The sequence below is a fragment of the Bos javanicus genome, chromosome 24 (genome assembly GCF_032452875.1).
Source record: "Bos javanicus breed banteng chromosome 24, ARS-OSU_banteng_1.0, whole genome shotgun sequence".
Lineage (NCBI taxonomy): Eukaryota > Metazoa > Chordata > Mammalia > Artiodactyla > Bovidae > Bos > Bos javanicus.
The window spans coordinates 21966370-21987219 of record NC_083891.1 but is presented as its reverse complement, the minus strand read 5'-3'; the positions used below and the strand labels follow the sequence as shown (position 1 = coordinate 21987219).

Genomic DNA, 20850 nt, shown 5'->3' with positions numbered 1-20850 from the left:
AACATTATCCTCAATGGTGAAAAATTGAAAGCATTTCCTATAAAGTCAGGAACAAGACAAGGGTGCCCACTTTCACCATTACTATTCAACATAGTTTTGGAAGTTTTGGCCACAGCAATCAGAGCAGAAAAAGAAATAAAAGGAATCCAAATTGGAAAAGAAGAAGTAAAACTCTCACTATTTGCAGATGACATGATCCTCTACATAGAAAACCCTAAAGAGTCCACCAGAAAATTACTAGAAATAATCAATGACTACAGTAAAGTTGCAGGATATAAAATCAACACACAGAAATCCCTTGCATTCCTATACACTAATAATGAGAAAACAGAAAGAGAAATTAAGGAAACAATTCCATTCACCATTGCAACGGAAAGAATAAAATACTTAGGAATATATCTACCTAAAGAAACTAAAGACCTATATATAGAAAACTATAAAACACTGGTGAAAGAAATCAAAGAGGACACTAATAGATGGAGAAATATACCATGTTCATGGATTGGAAGAATCAATATAGTGAAAATGAGTATACTACCCAAAGCAATTTATAGATTCAACGCAATCCCTATCAAGCTACCAACAGTATTCTTCACAGAGCTAGAACAAATAATTTCACAATTTGTATGGAAATACAAAAAACCTCGAATAGCCAAAGCGATCTTGAGAAAGAAGAATGGAACTGGAGGAATCAACCTACCTGACTTCAGGCTCTACTACAAAGCCACAGTTATCAAGACAGTATGGTACTGGCACAAAGACAGAAATATTGATCAATGGAATAAAATAGAAAGCCCAGAGATAAATCCACGCACATATGGACACCTTATCTTCGACAAAGGAGGCAAGAATATACAATGGATTAAAGACAATCTCTTTAACAAGTGGTGCTGGGAAATCTGGTCAACCACTTGTAAAAGAATGAAACTGGACCACTTTCTAACACCATACACAAAAATAAACTCAAAATGGATTAAAGATCTAAACGTAAGACCAGAAACTATAAAACTCCTAGAGGAGAACATAGGCAAAACACTCTCCGACATACATCACAGCAGGATCCTCTATGACCCACCTCCCAGAATATTGGAAATAAAAGCAAAAATAAACAAATGGGACCTAATTAACCTTAAAAGCTTCTGCACATCAAAGGAAACTATTAGCAAGGTGAAAAGACAGCCTTCAGAATGGGAGAAAATAATAGCAAATGAAGCAACCGACAAACAACTAATCTCAAAAATATACAAGCAACTCCTACAGCTCAACTCCAGAAAAATAAACGACCCAATCAAAAAATGGGCCAAAGAACTAAATAGACATTTCTCCAAAAAAGACATACAGATGGCTAACAAACACATGAAAAGATGCTCAACATCACTCATTATCAGAGAAATGCAAATCAAAACCACTATGAGGTACCATTTCACACCAGTCAGAATGGCTGCGATCCAAAAGTCTACAAATAATAAATGCTGGAGAGGGTGTGGAGAAAAGGGAACCCTCTTACACTGTTGGTGGGAATGCAAACTAGTACAGCCACTATGGAGAACAGTGTGGAGATTCCTTAAAAAACTGGAAATAGAACTGCCTTATGATCCAGCAACCCCACTGCTGGGCATACACACTGAGGAAACCAGAAGGGAAAGAGACACGTGTACCCCAATGTTCATCGCAGCACTGTTTATAATAGCCAAGACGTGGAAGCAACCTAGATGTCCATCAGCAGATGAATGGATAAGAAAGCTGTGGTACATATACACAATGGAGTATTACTCAGCCATTAAAAAGAATACATTTGAATCGGTTCTAATGAGGTGGATGAAACTGGAGCCTATTATACAGAGTGAAGTAAGCCAGAAGGAAAAACATAAATACAGTATACTAACGCATATATATGGAATTTAGAAAGATGGTAACAATAACCCGGTGTACGAGACAGCAAAAGAGACACTGATGTATAGAACAGTCTTATGGACTCTGTGGGAGAGGGAGAGGGTGGGAAGATGTGGGAGAATGGCAATGAAACATGTAAAATATCATGTAGGAAACGAGTTGCCAGTCCAGGTTCGATGCATGATGCTAGTTGCTTGGGGCTGGTGCACTGGGACGGCCCAGAGGGATGGTATGGGGAGGGAGGAGGGTTCGGGATGGGGAACACATGTATACCTGTGGCGGATTCATTTTGATATTTGGCAAAACTAATACAATTATGTAAAGTTTAAAAATAAAATAAAATTGGAAGAAAAAAAAAGAAAAGAATATTGGAGATAAAATTCTGGTGCTGTCACTGGAGGGACAGTGACCTTGATGACCTTCATTGGCCTCTCCAGCTTAATATGCTACGATTCTACCCAAAGGTCCTGGTGTGGAGACAGTGTCCCTGTCCGTGTTGTTCTAGCCTGTGACAGCACAGGAGAAGTACCTGTACAGATATTTGCTTGTCACCTCTGATTTTGGACTTATGACCTCGGGACTTTCATTTTGATAGGAAATGCAAAATTAAGTCAACAGAACTAAGTACCTGCTTTGACTGGCTAATGCAGCAGCAGCATCTAAAACTGTTGATATGTGTTCATGTTTGACAGAAAGCAGAATACGGTAGCATGTTAATGAAAGGCCCTTGTGCTCCAAGAAGGCGCTTTCTAAAATAATCACAGTATTAGCATAAACAAAAGTTACAAAATATTTATAAATAGTACAATGTTTCTTTTTAATAGTACAATATTTATTTTTAATAGAAAATATTTACAAATAGTACCATGAAAAGACCTCTGAAGGTAATACCGATTGGCTTTTTAGGTTACCAATAGGAAAGTACTCCATGAAAAGCTATCTTCATCTCAGAAATTGACATAAATGCTGAGTGTCTCCTCCTCCAGGAGAAGACTCCCCTCCCTTCTGTGACTTCTGTGACTTCAGTCCCTTCTGTGACTCCCCTCACCTGAATCCATTTCTCTTTTCCTCCGCACCCCCATCCACCCATGGCACATTAACTGTGCTCCTGTGTAGCCCGTGAATTACTGTGCCCTGTATTGTGGTTAGTTGCTTTTATTTTATGCTTGTGTCTCTACATTGTAAATAAGTTCCATGAAAGCTCATTTTGTTTCAGAAGAACCATTAGATTAGTGTGTGTTTTCATTGACTTGAGTTCCTATTCATTGGTACTCTCTAACAGTTACAGTTTAAGAGCTTATTCCAACACAACTGGACCAGGTGTTATAAAGAAATAAGGAAAACCCATCGAGCTGTGTGTGTTGGAACAACACAACATCCCAGACGCAGATGTTCTTAAGGGGAGATGGTCTGGCAATAAACATTCTATGAAGAGGCTCCACCCTTCTTGACAGCTTGGGGTATTCCTTATTTTGGAAGGTTTATTCAGATGTATTAAATATTCCAGGCAAATTAGCTGCAACCTTTTAATTTTCCTTATGGTTTGTTCGGATGTATTAAACATCCCAGGAGAATCAGCTACACCATTTTAATTTTTCTTTAGTATAATGAAGAATTCTATGGATTTGGGGATACCGCTGGCTAAGACACTAGGACAGAGGCCAGGAGGCATGAATTGCAGACACAGGGAAATAGTTCTGTTTCGGGAGCTGTTCAGTTGTGTTAAATACAAACCAGCCTGGGGGTTGTGACTCACCCGGTGCTTTTATACTGCAGGTAATTCCCGTGGAGAAGCTGGTGAAAGGGCGTTTCCAGGACAACCTGGATTTTATCCAGTGGTTTAAGAAGTTCTACGATGCTAACTACGATGGGAAGGAGTATGACCCCGTAGAGGCACGACAAGGGCAAGACGCAATCCCTCCTCCCGACCCGGGTGAACAGATCTTCAACCTGCCCAAGAAGTCCCACCATGCCAACTCCCCCACAGCAGGTACTGGAGCAGTGTCGTTCTGGAGTCACTTTCGTGTTGTGAAATGCCTCTGGCCCCCCCTGTGCTATCCTGTGTTTGCTTGGTTCTTCCCAGTAGTCAGTATTTTCACACCTCTGGATGATGTTTATTGTTGTCTGTTTGACCACATTTATCTTCCTAGTAATAAGTCTAACAATCAGGATTTAAACTATTAAAAAGGCAGAACAGTTCACTGGGTGTCACTGAAGCTGTACAACTTCAGGGATAGATTGCATTTTCCTTTTTCGTTTTTTGAGAAATTTCAAGTAATGTGATTAGATTTCAACATATTTTTATTGTTTAATTGCGGCCAGTAGATCTAGAATATGAACTTGTTAACACTTTTAAATATGGATCATATTCTGTAATCCTTCAGAGGAAATTCATGAAAAATCCATCCTGTCTCCTGTGTGGGCAGTGCCAGTTTTTATGGGACCACGTTCAGCAAGACCTCACTTAGCCAACTTTGTCCAAAAGTGAAGTCACTAATGATAAATACCGGGAACTTTAAAAAATGTTTTAACTTTTCTAGAGAAAAATCTTTGCAAGATATGTTACAAACATTCTTTCCTAAAAAAAATCAGACTTTACCAAGCAGAATGTGTTCCTGTTAAATGAGGGTCATTATTATAAACACCAGCTGTGGTACTGGACAGTTAAACAATGAAATCCTCAGAAACCATGTGTTTCCATTTGAAAACCAGCATTTACACTTGTTAATTCAGTAACCTTCATATTATCAGAATACACATTCCTTATTTATGCCCAATCTCTAATCAGAATGTTTAAAAATGGTTGTAATAAGACTTCCCAGATGGCCCAGTGGTAAAGAATCTGCCTGCCAATTCAGGAGACACAGGTTCAACCCCTGGGTCGGGAAGATCTCCTAGAGAAGAAAACGGCAACCCGCTTTCTTGCCTGGAAAATCCCATGGACAGAGGAACCTGGCGGGCTGTAGTCCATGACGTCACAAAGGTTTTGACACAACTTAACTGAGCATGCGTGCGTGCAGTAGTAAACAATGAGTACAGGTATCTGGAACTCAAGGAAGTGTCAGCTAGAGATAAACATTTGGTGAGTCTCCCACATCCAGGTAATTGAGGCTGGAAGTTAGTCCTGAGTAAGAAAGAGGGAGTCCCCGAGGAACGTGAACATTTAATGTTTGGGTAGAAAAGGAAGGACTCACCTGGGAGCAGGGAAGATGCCAGAAAGATGGAAAGAAATGAGGGAATAACGTGTCAGGGGAGCAGAACAGTTATCAGTGTCTAAACCTGTTGAGGAGTCCAGTACACTGAGGACTGGGAGGGTCCGTTGGATGTTTCAACTTGGGTGTCTCTTAGTGGAGTGATGGGTCCAGGAATGGGTTAAAGGAATTGGAGGAAAGAAACTCAGACAGCATAAAAATCCCAACTTTGAAACCATAGAATTAAATAAGCTTAAAAAAAAAAAAAAAAAAGACAGACTTCCCCTGGTGGTCCAGTGGTTAAGAATCCACCTGCCAGGGCAGGAGACATGGATTCAATCCCTAGTGCAGGAAGATCCCACATGCCTCTGAGCACCTAAGCCTGTGCTCCACAGCTAGAGCCCATGTGCCCAGAGCCTGGCTCTGCAGCAAGAGAAAAGTGAAAGTGAAATCGCTCAGTCGTATCCAACTCTTTTCGACCCCATGGGCTGTAGGCTGTAGCCTATCATGCTCCTCCATCCATGGGATTTTCCAGGCAAGAATACTGGAGTGGGTTGCCATTTCCTTCTCCAGAGGATCTTCCTGACCCAGGGATCAAAGCCGGGTCTCCCGCATTGTAGGCAGACGTTTTACTGTCTGAGCGCGCAATGGGAAACCCGAGCATCACAACGAAGAGTAACCCTTGCTCGCCGCACCAGCAAAGACCCAACGTAGCTGTAAATAAATAAACGAAGCACAGATCTTTGGGAACACATACACTTAAGGGCAAGAAGAAAACCCTTGCTAAACTGAGAAAAGGAGGAACATTGGGGGAAAAAACAGCTCAGTAGCAGAGTAGAACGTTTCTAGCAAGAGGGTCCAGCAGAAGCACCAAGTATTAATTGTGGAGAGCTCAAGTAGGATGAAGCCTGAAAATAGGCTGAGGAAATCTGGCTCCTGGGAGGTGAGTAATTGTCCTTGAGCAAAATTGATCTGTTGAAATGCTGAATCCATCCACCTCGATGGCACTGGCTTAACAAGGGTGTTACACACAGCTGTGAAAGTGATGTGGGGGAGGAGATTCTGCCTTTACCGAAAGGTCAGGAAAAAGGTGGAGGAAAATAAAAACATTTTGATGGTATGTTTCCCCATTTTGATGGGGAAGAGCTGACAGATGCTTTAGAAAGTTAGACTTGGGGGGAACAATGGTATTGTCCTGGATTTGATTTTGTTTGCTTTTCGGACAAGACACTAGGAGCCGGTTTGTAAGATGGGAGAAAGATTCTCTGAGAAGGACTATAGCAGGACTCAAGAGGGGAAACTGGTGGAGCGTGACCCTGAGGCTGCAGGGAGAAAAATGGGGTCAGGGCCATCAAAAGAGGTTTGGAGAGGAAAGGGAATGTGTTTTCCTTTTGGGGGGGACAGAGGTGCTGGAAGAGGTTGGGTAAAAATGAAGCCACAGGGAAACTGGGAAACCAAAACGTACGGCGGTTTAAATTGGCCTTCAGCTTTGATCAGAGGCTGTCATTCTTCTTGGACCAGAATCGAGAAGGGGAGTGCTGTGCCTCCTCCGGAGCCGGGGAGATACAGGCAGGTGGGGGTGGGGGGACAAGGAGGTGTGAAAACCAAGATTGGCTGGTAGCGCTGGCCTCCGGCTCTTTTTCTGTAACTGCTAATGATGTCCCAATTCATCTTGAATCGCAGCTGCCACTTTTTCAAGTTTTCAGCAGTAGACCTGGACAGGCCTCAAAACATTTTTCTTCTGCGACCATAACGTGTCCTTAAACTGGCACCACCCCCTCCCCCCCACACACACACAAAAGAACTGTCCTTGTGCTGCCTTGGCCTTGCTTTCCAGGATCTCCCTCATCTGTCTTTCACAAAAGCCACAGAGACCCTTGTGCAATTTTGATAGAAAGAATGTCCATGAGCCTGGAAGAGAAATAATAGTGTTTCCAGAGCTTAACTTCTCAGGTAACACAGCTCGGGAAACAGATGATGAATTTGGTTTCTCGTGTTCCGGAAGGCAGTATTCCTCAGGTTTGTGCTCCTGATGCCTTGACCGCGTTTACCTCACTGGTCCTAATCAAAGACAAAGGATATTTCCAGGAGTCAGACCAGCCGTCCCCTTTTCTATGAACCATGTCCTGACTCTTGGACACGGTAGGGTAGTAAAACTACACTGAAAAAATGATAGCTCAGGTATGCGTCACATGTATACATCACCATGACAGGTAGAATAGGGTTTTAAAAGCTATCATAGGAGAAAGACTCCTATAAATACAGTGAGAGTGCATTTTTTTCCCTTAGGGGTCGTGTATCCAACTCTTGGTAAAGCAGCCAAGAAAATGTAAGCCAGAATATTCTAAAAGTCAGAATAGGTATAGAATCTGCACTATCAAATTCATATACTTTAGAAAGAGTTCCTAGAATACTTATCCAGAGCCTATTTGCTCTTTCTTTTACATTTATTTGATTTTTGTTTTTTTTTTAATTGACATACAAGACTATATTAGTTTCAGGTGTATAATACAGAGACATTTTGTTATTTGTATACATTGCAAAGTGATCACTACAGTGATTCTAATTACCATCTGAACCGTACAAAGTTAATACAATATTCATGACTATATTCCTTATGCTGTGTTTTATAACCTCATGCCTTATTTACTTTATGACTGGAAATGTGTGTTTCTTGATCCACTTTATTTGCTCTTTCTTAATTTGGATAGAATTATAACAAACATGGGGGTATCGTTTCTCAGCATGTGCCTAAGTAGGGCAGGGGGTACAGTGATAGCTATAGAAAGTATGAGTATCAGTAAAAGAAAAGACAGAAGAACCCCAAATGTTATCAGTGGTCCAGCAGCCTGAGATATTTATTGCTGAATCACAGAGTGCCATGTGTCTGTCGTCCTCAGGATCCACACAATACCAGCCCTCAGAGTTCCCTTCTAATTCTTAAGATTTTAATTTTCTCTTGATAATCATCTCTCCCATAAACTGTTTTGCAATCTCTAAACTGGCCTCTCTGCCTCTTCTAAAACCATTCAAAGCCATCCTCGCACGCAAGTCTGATTTTGTCCATTCAAAATGTAAGACAAGCCCTGGTGGCCTAGTGGTTGGGATTCTGGGCTTTCAATACCATGGCCCATGTTCAGTCCCTGGTCAGAGAGCTGAGATCCCACAAGCTGTGCTGCATGGCCAGAAAGAAAAAAAAAAAAGTTAAGACAAATTAAACTGCTTGATGAGGTGAGGGCCCCCAGCTGTCTAGGAAGTTCACCTACGTACATCAGTTATTTCAGAGTGATGCCAGGTTAGTAACACTCAGAAGTCATTTGTTTCCACCTCTAAGCCTTGGTCATTTCTTAATTATCTGCATTAGTGAAAACAAGCAACGTCTGGTATAATTGAAAATAGGAGATGGTCTTTTTTTTTTTTTTTTTCACTTTGGCTTTGAAATATTTAGTCCATTTTGCAGTGGCTTTATCTCACTCTACTTCAGTAAGCTAATATTAAAGCTAACGTGCAGGTCCTGGCTATCATACATGAAGAGTAGTATGCGGGAGCCAGTGTGCCTTGTGGCAAAGAGGCCATGTTAGAATTGGGAAAAGTGATCATGGGATGGATTGTCCACATTGATAATTAAGAAAGGACTGTCTACATGGGAAGAAAAAAATTGTGTTTTTACATCATACAGAGTACTTATACAGCCACGCACCATAGGTGATTTGCTTGTGTACAAAATAAATGCACTATAGATGCTCGATGCGTTCTGTCTCTGTGAGAATGTGCCAGATTTTTTGCCATTTCAGTACAGACAACAGGATATTCTGTGGATTCAGAGAAGCTATAGAGCTTGTTGATGTGTGTGTGTGTGGGTGACTTAGCTGGGCTGTAGAAAGCTTCAGCATGGCACAGGCTTTTGCTAAGGATGAATGGCTGCCTGGCAAAGTCTTATTCTATCTCCATCCTGAGAAATTGCATCTTGAATTGCTTTTGATCTACCAACTAGGAACATGTATTAAAATGCACATTTTCATAATGACAGATATCTATTAAGTACATATATCATCGTGAGTCATGTTTATAAATTTATTGCTGCCAGCCATATCTGCAACTTGAGATATCTGTCAGGGGGATCAGTTCTTATGTCTGAGCACTTACTAAACTTAAAAGGAAATTTGAAGTTGCGGTTCCTATAGCAACCACAGCTTAGACATGTTGCAAATCCACATATATTAATGTACTTAAATCAAACTCCCATATACAAATTTAGTGTGGTGGATTTAGAGTTGCTATGGAAATTGATTCTGAGCTTTCTGTTTTCCTTCGGGACTTTAGCATTCCGGCCTCAAAATAAGATTAAACAGAAATACTAGAAAATGATTTCAAAAAGGAAGCAACCTAAGACATAGAATAGAATAAAGCATTTGAATGATCATAATTAAATTCCTAAATGGAGATTTAAATAAATCCAAACAGCATTTTTCAGAAACTGTATTGAGTATATGAATACTCTCACTCTCAATTATCTTTAATTTGGGGTTCTTGAAGGCCGTTGATACAACCTTAACAAAGTGATTGTGTTTATTTACCAGTGTTTGCATATTTTTTGAGTACCTGTAATCTAAGTAAGCATCACCGATCACCACTGGGTAAAGAAGAGTTGCTTTTACTTTCCCACAAAGTTTAATTTGTTTTATGTCTTTTAGGAGGAACAGTGAAATGTAGCAGTTTACAGTGGTTTTTTAAAATCCTTGTTCTGATCTTGATTTTCTGGGCCAGAATGTGGTCTGTCTTGGTCATTGTCACTTGAAAAGAATATGCATTCTGCAGTTGTTGGTTGCATGGTGTTTTAGAAATATCAATATCAAGGTAGTAGACGGTGTTATTCAGATCATCTATGTTTTTACTGCTTTTTCTTTTTAGTAGTTATCAAGTTCTAACAGTTGCTGCAGAGAGCATTAACATTAATTATGGAATTATCAATGTGTCCTTTTAATTCTGGGCTTCCCAGGTGGCTCAGTGGTAAAGAATTCAGCTACCAACGCAGGAGACGCAGGTTCAATCCCTGGATTGGAAGATCCCCTGAAAGAGGAAATGGAAAACTACTCCAGTGTTCTTGCCTGGGAAATCCCATAGACAGAGGAGCCTGGAGGGCTATAGCCCATAGGTTCACAGTCAGACACAACTTAGCTACTAAACAGCAGCAGCTCTTTAATTCTAGTAATTTTTGTTTCCTGTGTTTAGGTTCATAGAAATTTCTGATTGTTGAGTCATCCTGATGAATTGACCTTTCTATTTTATGAGGTGCCCCTCTTTAGCTTTGGTAAAAGGTATCTCTGTCTTAGAGTCTATTTTATCTGATATTAATGGAGCCACTCCAACTTTCTTATGCTTACTGTTTGCATGGTGTATCTTTCTTCATATAGGGAAATTTCCACCTGTCTTTGGCTTGATATTTAAAGTATGTTTCTTATAAGCAGCAGGTAATTGGGTCTTGCATTTTCTATTCATTCTGGTAGTCTGTGGACATTGGAGTGTCCAGTTCATTGTTAATTTACTTATTGATTTGGCTAGAGTTAGAGCTACCATATTATCATTTGTTTTCTGCTTGTCCCCTCTGTTTTTTTATATTTCTCTTTCTATGTTGTCTTCTGAAGTAAAAAAAAAATTTTTAATATTTCACCTTATTTTATCTATTGCCTTTTTAACAGTATCTCTTTGCATTAATTTTTTTTCAGCAGTTGCTTTAAGGATTACCATACATATTATATTCTTGCCTTTTCACAGTGTGCTTTATACCATTTCATGTAAAATGGAACCCTGATGACCCTTCCCTCCAGTGTTCTTTGCTTTGCCTATCATACGTATTATACTATAAACATATATACATTATAAATGCCACAAGACAATGTTATAACTTTTGTTTTAAATCAGTGCTGTATTATATGGTGGCTTTTGAGCACTTGCAGTGTGCTTACTCCGCATTGAAATGTGCTGTATGTATAAAATGCATGCTGAATTTAGAAGACTTGATATGGGAAAAATATAAAACTAGCTTAATAATTTTTATATCTATTACATGTAGAAATGATAATTTGCATATATTGTATATATTTGACATGTATAAAAAATTAATTTCAAGATTTTTTTAATGTGATTACTAGAAGCAGTTTATTTACATGGCTCCTATTATATTTCTATTAGGCAGTGCTGCTTTCAATAGTCATATGAATTTTAAAGACATTAAGAGAAAAATTTATTTTTCATATTTTTACTATTTCCAGTGTTCTTCATTCATTCCTGAGCATCTGAGTTCCTTACTAATTTCATTTCTCTTCAGACCCAATAACTTTAAAACAGAAAAAGAAGTTATCTCTTGTAAAGCAGGTGCAATGACAGCAGATTCTTTTAGTTTTCCTTTTTCTGTGAATGCCTTTATTTCACCCTCATTCTTGAAGGATATTTCCTAGATAAAGAATTCAAACGGCTCTTGTATTCTTCCCTCTCTCCCGTTAGGGCTTCCTCGGTGGCTCAGTAGGAATCTGCCTGCAATGCAGGAGATGTGGGTTCAGTCCCTGGGTGGGGAAGACCCCCTGGAGCAGGAAATGGCAACCCACTCCAGTAGTCTTGCCTGGAGAATCCCATGGACAGAGGAGCCTGGAAGGCTTTGGTTTATTGGGTCGCAAAGAGTCGGACACGACTGTAGTGACTGCCCACGCTCTCGCATTAAAGATGTCTTTCCACTTTCTGTGGCCAGAAATGCGTGCTCACACTAATCACCTTCCCTTGTAGTGGATAGGCTGTTTTCTCTGGATGCAGTTAAGATTTCTTTCTCTGTGGGTTTCAGTAGTGTGACTGTGATGTGCCTGATTTAATCAAAGTTCTCTTTTGAATTTATCTTATTTTGGAGTTCATTAAACTTTTTAAGTCTCCCAGCGAATGTCTTTTACCATATTGGGGAGATTTTCAGCATTTTTTTTGAGTATTTTTTCAGCTTCATTCTCTGTAACCTATATTTCTGGAACTTCATTTTTTCATATATTAGAGCTTTAGATATTATCCCTCAGGTCCCTGAGGCTCTGTTCGTTTTTCCCAGTATTCTCTCTATTCTTTAGATGGTTTCTATTAATGTATCTTCAGGTTGACCCTCTTCTTTCTCTGTCATCTCCATTTACTGCTGAGCATTTTTTATATTTCAACTATTTCTTTCAGTTTTAATTTTTTTTTATTTCCCTGTTGAGAGTGCCTATCTTTCATTTATTATAAGCATACTTTACTTGACGGGAATGGTCATGATGGCTGCTTTAAAGTTCTTGTCTGCTATACCCACCATTTCTTGACTCTTCATATGGTGAGTAATTTTGGATTGTATCCTAGACATTGTGATGTTATGTCATGGGGACTCTGCATTTTGTTTTATTGCTCTGGCGAGCGTTGATGTTTCTTATTTAACAGGCTTTAGTTCAAGAGTCCAAGTAAAAAGTACTCAAGAAGCTAAATTCCACTCAGGAGTTCTAACCTTGACCTCAGGGCTGTACCTTTATGCAAGACCTTTGTCCTTATTATTGCCACGATGTAAGGCTTCGTTTACCTTTTGAGAAACTCCACTCTTTAAATACAAATGTTGGTCTCAACCCCAAAGTCATCATTCACTCCAAGAAATGCATGTTTTTCATATCTTCTCTTTAGACTAAAACAGCCCATGATGACGTTTACTCCCGAGAACCGCATTAGGATGAGCACAGGCAGCGTCACCTTTCTTGTCCCTTCGTAGTCTCTCCCTCAAAAGGAGTCGTGCTTGTTTATTCTTACAACTTATCTGCCTGGTACTGCTGTCCCGCAGTCCCCAGTCACTAACCACATACTCTGTTAGCCACATACCTACTTCAAGGATCATATTTTAATGTTAAAACATCATGCAATATCAACTCATAACAAGGAAGAAATGCATTTTTCTTACCAGTCTCATAATTAGCAAGACTCCTTTTTAAATGGGTGTTCAATGGCACCCCACTCCAGTACTCTTGCCTGGAAAATCCCATGGACGGAGGAGCCTGGTAGGCTGCAGTCCATGGGGTCGCTAAGGATTGGACACGACTGAGCGACTTCTTTCACTTTTCACTTTCATGCATTGGAGAAGGAAATGGCAACCCACTCCAGTATTCTTGCCTGGAGTATCCCAGGGACAGCAGAGCCTGGTGGGTTGCAGTCCATGGGGTCGCTAAGAGTTGGACACGACTGAACTGACTTCACTTCACTTTAGCACTTCTCCTTATTATATGAACAATGTATCTTTCACTCAATCCCTGCCCTCCATCAGCGTGGCACGCCCTTGGCCTGTTTGTATTGAGGAATCATCCCCTAAGATGCACACCAATGGCTGCTCCTTTACCTACATTTAGGCCTGGAGAAAATGGGGGGGGAGGGGTGTGGATTATAGTGGTCCAATAACCTAGATTCTTAAAGGACATTCCCTACTCCTTGGAAGGAGAGTGGGGGTAATGGTGGCTTTGCTCCTCCAGTTACACATCTGTCATATGTGAAATATATAAGCTAGATGTCAGGATACTTTTCTCCTCAAAGTATAGTTAAAACTGTGTTCCTCTATCTGTAACCATCATAAAACCACAGTGTAAAATACGAGCAGCACTCTGCCCTGCAGGATACTGAATATCTGCGAGTTTGGAATATCGGGCACAAAGGGAAACCAAGAGTTGTGAAGAATTGAGGAGCCTCAGAGAAGACTCTGCTGGCAGTGTCCGTGGAAGAGGCCGGAGCTTCTTCCTGGGAAGAGACGTGCGTCTTCCATTTCTATCCTAATGTGTTTGTTTCAGGAGACAGCACCTTTGACACCTTTGACCTACTAATTCAGTTTATAAGTTTTAATTATTTTGGCTTCTTAGAATTAAAGTGTATCACAGGTTGAGGTTTTTGAAATTTACTATGCATTTTTAATGGAAGTTAAGGAAAGCGAAAACGTGTAAAATTCTATTGTGGTTCGGTCACTAAGTCTGACTCTTTGTGACCCCATGGACTGCAGCGCACCAGGCTTCCCTGTCCTTCTCTATCTCTCGGAGTTTGCTCAAATTGAGATCCATTGAGTCAGACACGATGTCTAACCATCCCACCCTCTGCCTCCCCCTCCTCCTCTTGCCTTCAATCTTTCCCCGCATCAGAGTGTTTCCCAATGAATTGGCTCTTCGCATCAGATATAGAGGGAGTAAGTACTGAATACATACTGAATGCCCACTATTGTTCTAAACATTTAACCTGTTTGAGCTCAGTTGAGCTTCACAGCAGTCCTAAATGGTAGACAGTCCCCATCCTACCCCTATTTTAGAGTCGAAGAAACGGAGGCACAGAGATGTTCAATAACTTGTCAGCGTCACACACTGGAAACTGGGAGCCCTGTGGTTCCAGAGTCTAGTGCTCTTTTAACTACTGTGTTGTTATATTGCCTCTCAAATATCCTTCTCTGATGGCTCAGATGGTAAAGGATCTGCCTGCAGTGTAGGAGACCAGCGTTCAGTCCTTGGGTTGGGAAGATCCCCTGGAGGAGGGAATGGCTGCCCCATTCAGTCCTTGGGTTGGGAAGATCCCCTGGAGGAGGGAATGGCTGCCCCGTTCAGTCCTTGGGTTGGGAAGATCCCCTGGAGAAGGGAATGGCTGCCCACGCCAGTATTCTTAGTAGCTTCCCGGGTGGCGCTAGTGGTAAAGAACCTGCCTGACAAAGTCAGAGACGTAAGAGATGCGAGTTCGATCCCTGGGTCAGGAAGATCCCCTGGAGGAGGGCATGGCAACCCAATCCAATATTCTTGCCTGGAGAATCCCATGGATAGAGGAGCTTGGCAGGCTATGGTCCATGGGATCACAAAGAGCTGGACATGACTGAAGTGACCTAGCACATGCGCACTCAAATATCACAGATATGGTCTTGTCTTATGTTCTTCTCTTCTTCCCACACGAACTGAACTGCAGTAAAATTTCACAAACCAAATTGAAATTGCATAGTTAGTGAAGGAAATAAAAGGCCCTCCAGTGTTGTAAAGGCTTGAAACAGAGCACATGCCGTTCTATTTGAATGGCGTTTATGTTTTTAAACAGCTATAATTTTTAGAAGTTCAAAAACATTCGCATTTATCCTTGGAATAGGCTCTGGGGTGAGAGTCACTATATTTTATATATGTTTGTAAATGCAGGAAACAAACATTCAGCTACTTGTTCCAGGCCTCCTATCAACTCAAAAGCAGAAATGTGTATAAAGTCCAGAAAATCGAGCCCTAGGTTCATGGGAATACTAATCTCTGATTTCTTAATCCTTCAATTCAGATCATTCTCTGAGTAAATGATCTGGGTCATTTCAAAGTGAAGAGTAAGCCCCTTGGACAAAACCAGCATGAATTTCAGCACGCCACACTCTGTGCCCTTACATGGGACTTGGCAGGAGGAGGTGAGGGCCTCCACCATTGCCCTGTCTTCATCCGGGAAGCAGATCATCCTGGCTCTCTTCTTTTTTCGGCTGTGCAACACGGCATGTGGGATCTTAGTTCCCCGACCAGGAATCAAACCCATGCCCCCGGCAGTGGAGGCGCAGAGTCTTAACCACTGGACCACCAGGGAGGTCTGTCCTGGCCCCATTTTAAACAGTACTGGGTCCTTTCATCACCAGCATTGGGTCATTCTTACACAGCTGCTCCCTGCATGCGTTTCCATGATGGATCATCCCTTTTCTCTCCTCAGGTATAATAACTTGGCGCTTTGCTTCTTAGCCTCACAGGAAAGCTTGTCAAACCTCAAAAGGCAGTGACTTAGCATTTATTTGTTTCCATGAGCAGACTATCACGAGTCACCAGTGAGCCTATTTTTCTTCATCACTGGTGCGTTTCTTTGTCCTTTGGTATGGTGGGCGGGAACTGAAGACAGTTTTGACCTGAAGAATTCTCTTGATCCCCCTGGAATTGGGTGAACCAAACTGTCAACCAGTTCTGTCTTGTTCAATCATTGTTTCCACGTTGCTTGACACATAGAAGGTTCTCACATAGTATTTGTTGAATTGATTTAAACTGAATCACTCCAGTGTCCCTGTGGATCAAGGAGAATGCAACATTTATGCCAGCACGAGGCTGTTTGGACGTCTTCGCCAATCGTCTCCATCACTTGAGGAGCCCCTGACGCCGTAGCTCAGAAAATGGCATAGTGCACTACACAGGAGCTCAGAAAATAGTTCTTAAACAACAGTTTCATTTTGTTGGCTTCCTTGCCCTTTTGTGAAAGCTTTACTTGAATTCTTATTTAGTCTTTCAACAGCTATTTAAGGCACTGTGAGAGGTTCTGGAAATAGACAGGGAATCAGGAAGTTACAGCCTATGAGGAAGTCTGGCACTAAATAGACAACAGCGTTAAAGTGAGGTAAGTGCAGTGAGGGTGTGTTAGGAAGAAGACCACGTGAGCTGACCTAGCATACTCTAGGAAAGCTTCTTGGACGACATGAGGTTTGACTAAGACTTAGCGAATGAGTAGGAGTTAGCCAGGTGAAGGGTATGGAAAAGAGCCTTGCAAACAGAATAGAATGTTGCAGTCAAAAGAGAGCATGCTCAGACTTCCCTGTTGGCTCAGTGGTTAAGAATCCACCTGCTAGTGCAGGGGACGTGAGTTCGATCCCTGGTCCAGGAAGATCCCTCAAGCTGCAGGGCAGCTAAAGCCCCTGCGCCACAACTACTGAGCCTGTGCACCCTAGAGCTTCCCAGCAAGAGAAGCCACTGCAGTGAGAAGCTGGAGCACTGCACCTAGAGAGTAGCCCACGCTCATTGCAACTAGAGAAAGCCCACGGACAGCCAGTACCAAAGACACAGCACAGCCAAAAATAATTTTTTTAAAGAAAGAACATGCAGTATTCAGTAAAGTGCATGTCATTCCATATAGACATTGAGATGTGAGGCTGGCTGCAGAGGTGAGCCAGGGCCCTTGTATCATGTGTGAAGAGGCAGTATTCATGTCCTGTTGCTGCAGAACTACTACCAACTTAGCAGCCTAAAACAACACTCATGTAGTGTGTCACAGCCTCTAAAGTCCAGGCACAGCTTCGTCTTGTTCTCTGCCTTCAGTTCTCACCAGGCTGCAATCCAGGCATCTGCTGGGGTGTGGTCTAATCATAGGCTCGACCGGGGAAAACTCCCTTGTGTTGTTGGCAGCTTCCCTGAGGCTGCAGGACTGAGGCTTCAGTTCCTTGCTGGCAGCTACTCCTAGTTCCCATAGGCTACCTGCGATTCCTTACCCCATGGGCTTCTCCAACATGGGTGCTTGCGGTAGAGGTCGACTTCTTCAAGGCCAGGAGGGCGAGTCTCTAGGGTGCCTGCCAGTCAGAGAGAGAATCCTATAGGATTCCATGTGATGGGAGTGACATTCCATCACCTTTCCCATATTCTGTTGGTTGGAAGCAAGCCACAGGTCCCACCCGTGCTCTCGGAGAGAGTGGGTACCCCAGGAGGTGAAGAACACAGTGGGGCAGTCGCCTGAAGTTCTGTAGTCACAGATGTTTACAATTTGTTATGAGGATTCTGGGGAGTCATTGAAAGGTTTTAAGTACAACAGCCAAGAAGCTGGTGCAGCCAACCATGTAGGAGAGGAGGGTGGCCTGAACAGAAGTCACAGCCATGTGGGTTATAGAGACTTTAAGGAGGTTTAATCAACAAAACTTGATGGTAATATGATATGAGACGTAAAGGACAGGGGAAGCCAAGGATAAATGATGCACAGGTTTCTGGCTTGGTCATTGGGTGGTAAAAGCAGAAAACTGGTTGTTGTCATTGTTCATTCACGTCCAACTCTTTGCGACCCCATGGACCGCAGCCTGCCAGGCTTCCCTGTCCTTCACTGTCCTTAGGAGTTTGCTCAAACTCATGTCCATCGAGTCAGTGATGTCATCCAACCATCTCATCCTCTGTCACCGCCTTCTCCTCTTGCTCTCAATCTTTCCCAACATCAGGGTCTTTTCCAATGAGTTGGCTCTTCACATCAGGTGGCCAAAGTAATGAAGCTTCAGCTTCAGCCCTTCCGATGAAAATTCAGGCTTGATTTCCTTTAGGATTAACCTGGAGTGGGAGTCAACTGGAATGGAGGAGAGTAGGTGATTAGAGTGGGGCTCAGCTCTGGTTCTCACCTCCCGGAGCTCCTGCAGCCCTGTGGCTTCAGCCTGTTTCTGTCTTTGCAAGAGAGGCCCAGTAAGATAGTGTTAATGGAGCACAGGGAACTTAACCACCATCATCAAGACAACCTGAAATGCTTGGTCTTGTCAGTGGAGCCAGTAGGTCTCTGACTGAACATCATAAAGGATGAACATAAGTAGTTGTGTTCCCCAGAATGGCCATCTTAGTCTCTAAGCTTCTGGCTTAAATGATGGCTGTATGCCAGGAGTGCATGTCACACTGATGTCATGGTGACGCCCGTACGTCTTTACTCTCAGTGGGCTGACTGGGGTTGCTGGGCTCGTTCAGCCACCAGCGTTCCTTATTGCTGCAGTAAACAAGCAAGGGAGTGTTCCCCTCAATTATAATCGGAATGCTGGTGCATGTTATTTTCACAGGGGTAAGGGAGCTTCTCTACTTCTAGAGAGAAATTGCTCTGAGAACAATTTCAAAACAAGAATTTGAACTTGTTAGAATAAGATAGTAATTGTTTGACACCTTATGCGTTGCAAAGCACACTGAATTCTCTACCAGGATGTGAGGGATATGAAAAGTCAGCTTATCAAAAGAAATACATACCATGCTCAAATAACTACATAAAGTCAGAATCTTTACTATGTAAGCCGTTTCAAGAAAAGGCGTTCCTGCATTTCCACCCCCCAGCTCTGAAAATTTCTCCGAAACCAGAGTGACTCAAGCATAGCCTGGAAAACACTGGAGAATCACATGATGGCTAAAAATAAGTACATCCTCTCCAGCAGGGACAGTAACCAGGGCAGAAGTAACTCGGCTTGTGAATGCTCACACTGGCTGGACATGCCCGGCCGAGTCAGGCCACTCGCCCCTCTCGGTGACCACTGGTCGGGGAGGCCTCGGGCACTGGGGCTCGGGCCCGGGCTGTCGGCATTGTCCCCTGGCATGTTCTCCCAAGGCAGAGCTGGTTAGCACACTGTGGGATGGCTCCAAGCAGCGGGCCGGGAGGGACCCTGGCTGACTCATGGCTCTTGTCACCGCCGCCTCGTCCTTCTACCCTCCCCTTGGAGCCAGTAGCAGATGCTGTTGATCCCAGAAGACCTTCTGGTTGTTAATGATGAAGGCGGGAGGAGAAGGGGACGACAGAGGATGGGATGGTTGGATGGCATCACTGACTCAATGGGCATGCGTTTGAGTAAACTCCGGGAGTTGGTGATGGACAGGGAGGCCTGGCGTGCTGCAGTCCATGGGGTCGAAAAGAGTTGGACACGACTGAGCGACTGAACTGAACAACGCAAAACCTAAGTTGAGATCAATGGCCAGATGTTTGGTGCTTTGGGATGTATCATAGGGTTTTCTAAACTGTCACGTTGTGAACGCTTTCCCAAAGCCACACTCATCTTGGGCACTCACCACTCACACCAGGGGTGGCCGCAGTAGCTGCCCAGCTGGCCTCTGTACCCTCAGCCCCGCTAGTCTGTTGTCCACCTGGCAGGCGGAGAGAGCCGCCTGCGACCCACGTCACGCCCAGGACCGTGCCATGGCTGCCGGTCTCCCTCAGAACAAAAGCCGGCCTCCTGCCAGTAACCTCTGAGGTCCGTGGCGGCCACCCTCCAATCCCTGGAGCTCCCTCCTCCCGCAGCAACCCCAACTCCCTCCGTTCCTGGTGAGGCTGGGTCTTTCCTCCGCCTGGAATGTTCCTGGCTGTCTGGAAGGCTAACTTCGCCTGTCTCGGGTCTTTGCTCAGCTTGCTCTTTCCCACTGGGGCTTTGAAGAAGTCAGGGTGACTCCTGCAAGTGGCATGTCCCTTCCAGGGATCCTGGAAGTTGGAACCAAGGGGCTGTTCCAAACACGTCGGCTTTGGTGAGGAGGGAGGCTTTGAGCCCGAGTGAGCCCCCCCTGCCCCCATGCATGCCCAAGGTGGATCCCACCTCGTGGCATCCCTACTGGGCTGCCACCCAGGGGGCTGGGGTTGTGACCCCTGTCCTTCTGGAGGGATTCGGGGAGGTCCTCTGGGTCTGAGCAAGGGCTTGAGACTGGAGGGGACTACACGATGGATAATCCTGAACTTCAAGCCTTCTCTGAAGTTTCTGTTCAGAACTGCCACACTCCCAGCCCCACCCGGCACTCCCTACTCTTGCCTGGCCCTGCCTCTGCCATGGTGTTTACTTTGTGGTTTATCATGTCACTTACTAATTTATTAACATTATTGTCTGTTATCAAATTCCCCCCATTAGAACGTGAATTCCACACAGACCGGCATCTTTGTGTTTCATTCCCTGTTTTATCCCAAGTGCCTGTAGCTTACCGGATACGTAGTCAGGGTTCAGTAAATATTTGTGACAGGAATGCATGAATCGGGGTGATTTCAGAAGGAGCACAGAGACTTGGGCTCTGGTCTACTGATTCTCAAGACAGAGTACAGAATGGGGAAACCTAGGCCTGGGAGCCCAGTGGTGGGTTATGGGTTAAACCCATTTTCATAAAGATTTCCTTTAGATAAAATGAGTCTCATTTCCTTATCATGTCAGCAGTTTAGTTTTTATCTTGCTGGCATCTAGAAGTGGGAAGCCTGTGTGCTTTCTCGTCATTAGTTGAATCAGGCCTCATTTGCTGAGTAA

At 43.2% G+C, this 20850-nt stretch overlaps 1 protein-coding gene across 5 annotated transcripts in view; it reads left to right on the top strand.

Annotated features, from left to right (window-relative positions):
- MAPRE2 (microtubule associated protein RP/EB family member 2) overlaps positions 1-20850 on the top strand; it is a 197254-nt gene that overhangs the window by 149234 nt on the left and 27170 nt on the right. For all 5 annotated transcript variants that reach the window (XM_061399611.1, XM_061399609.1, XM_061399610.1 and 2 more), the window contains one exon: positions 3670-3883. In XM_061399611.1, the coding sequence (XP_061255595.1) occupies positions 3670-3883 (214 nt within the window). The remainder of the gene's footprint in view (positions 1-3669; positions 3884-20850) is intronic.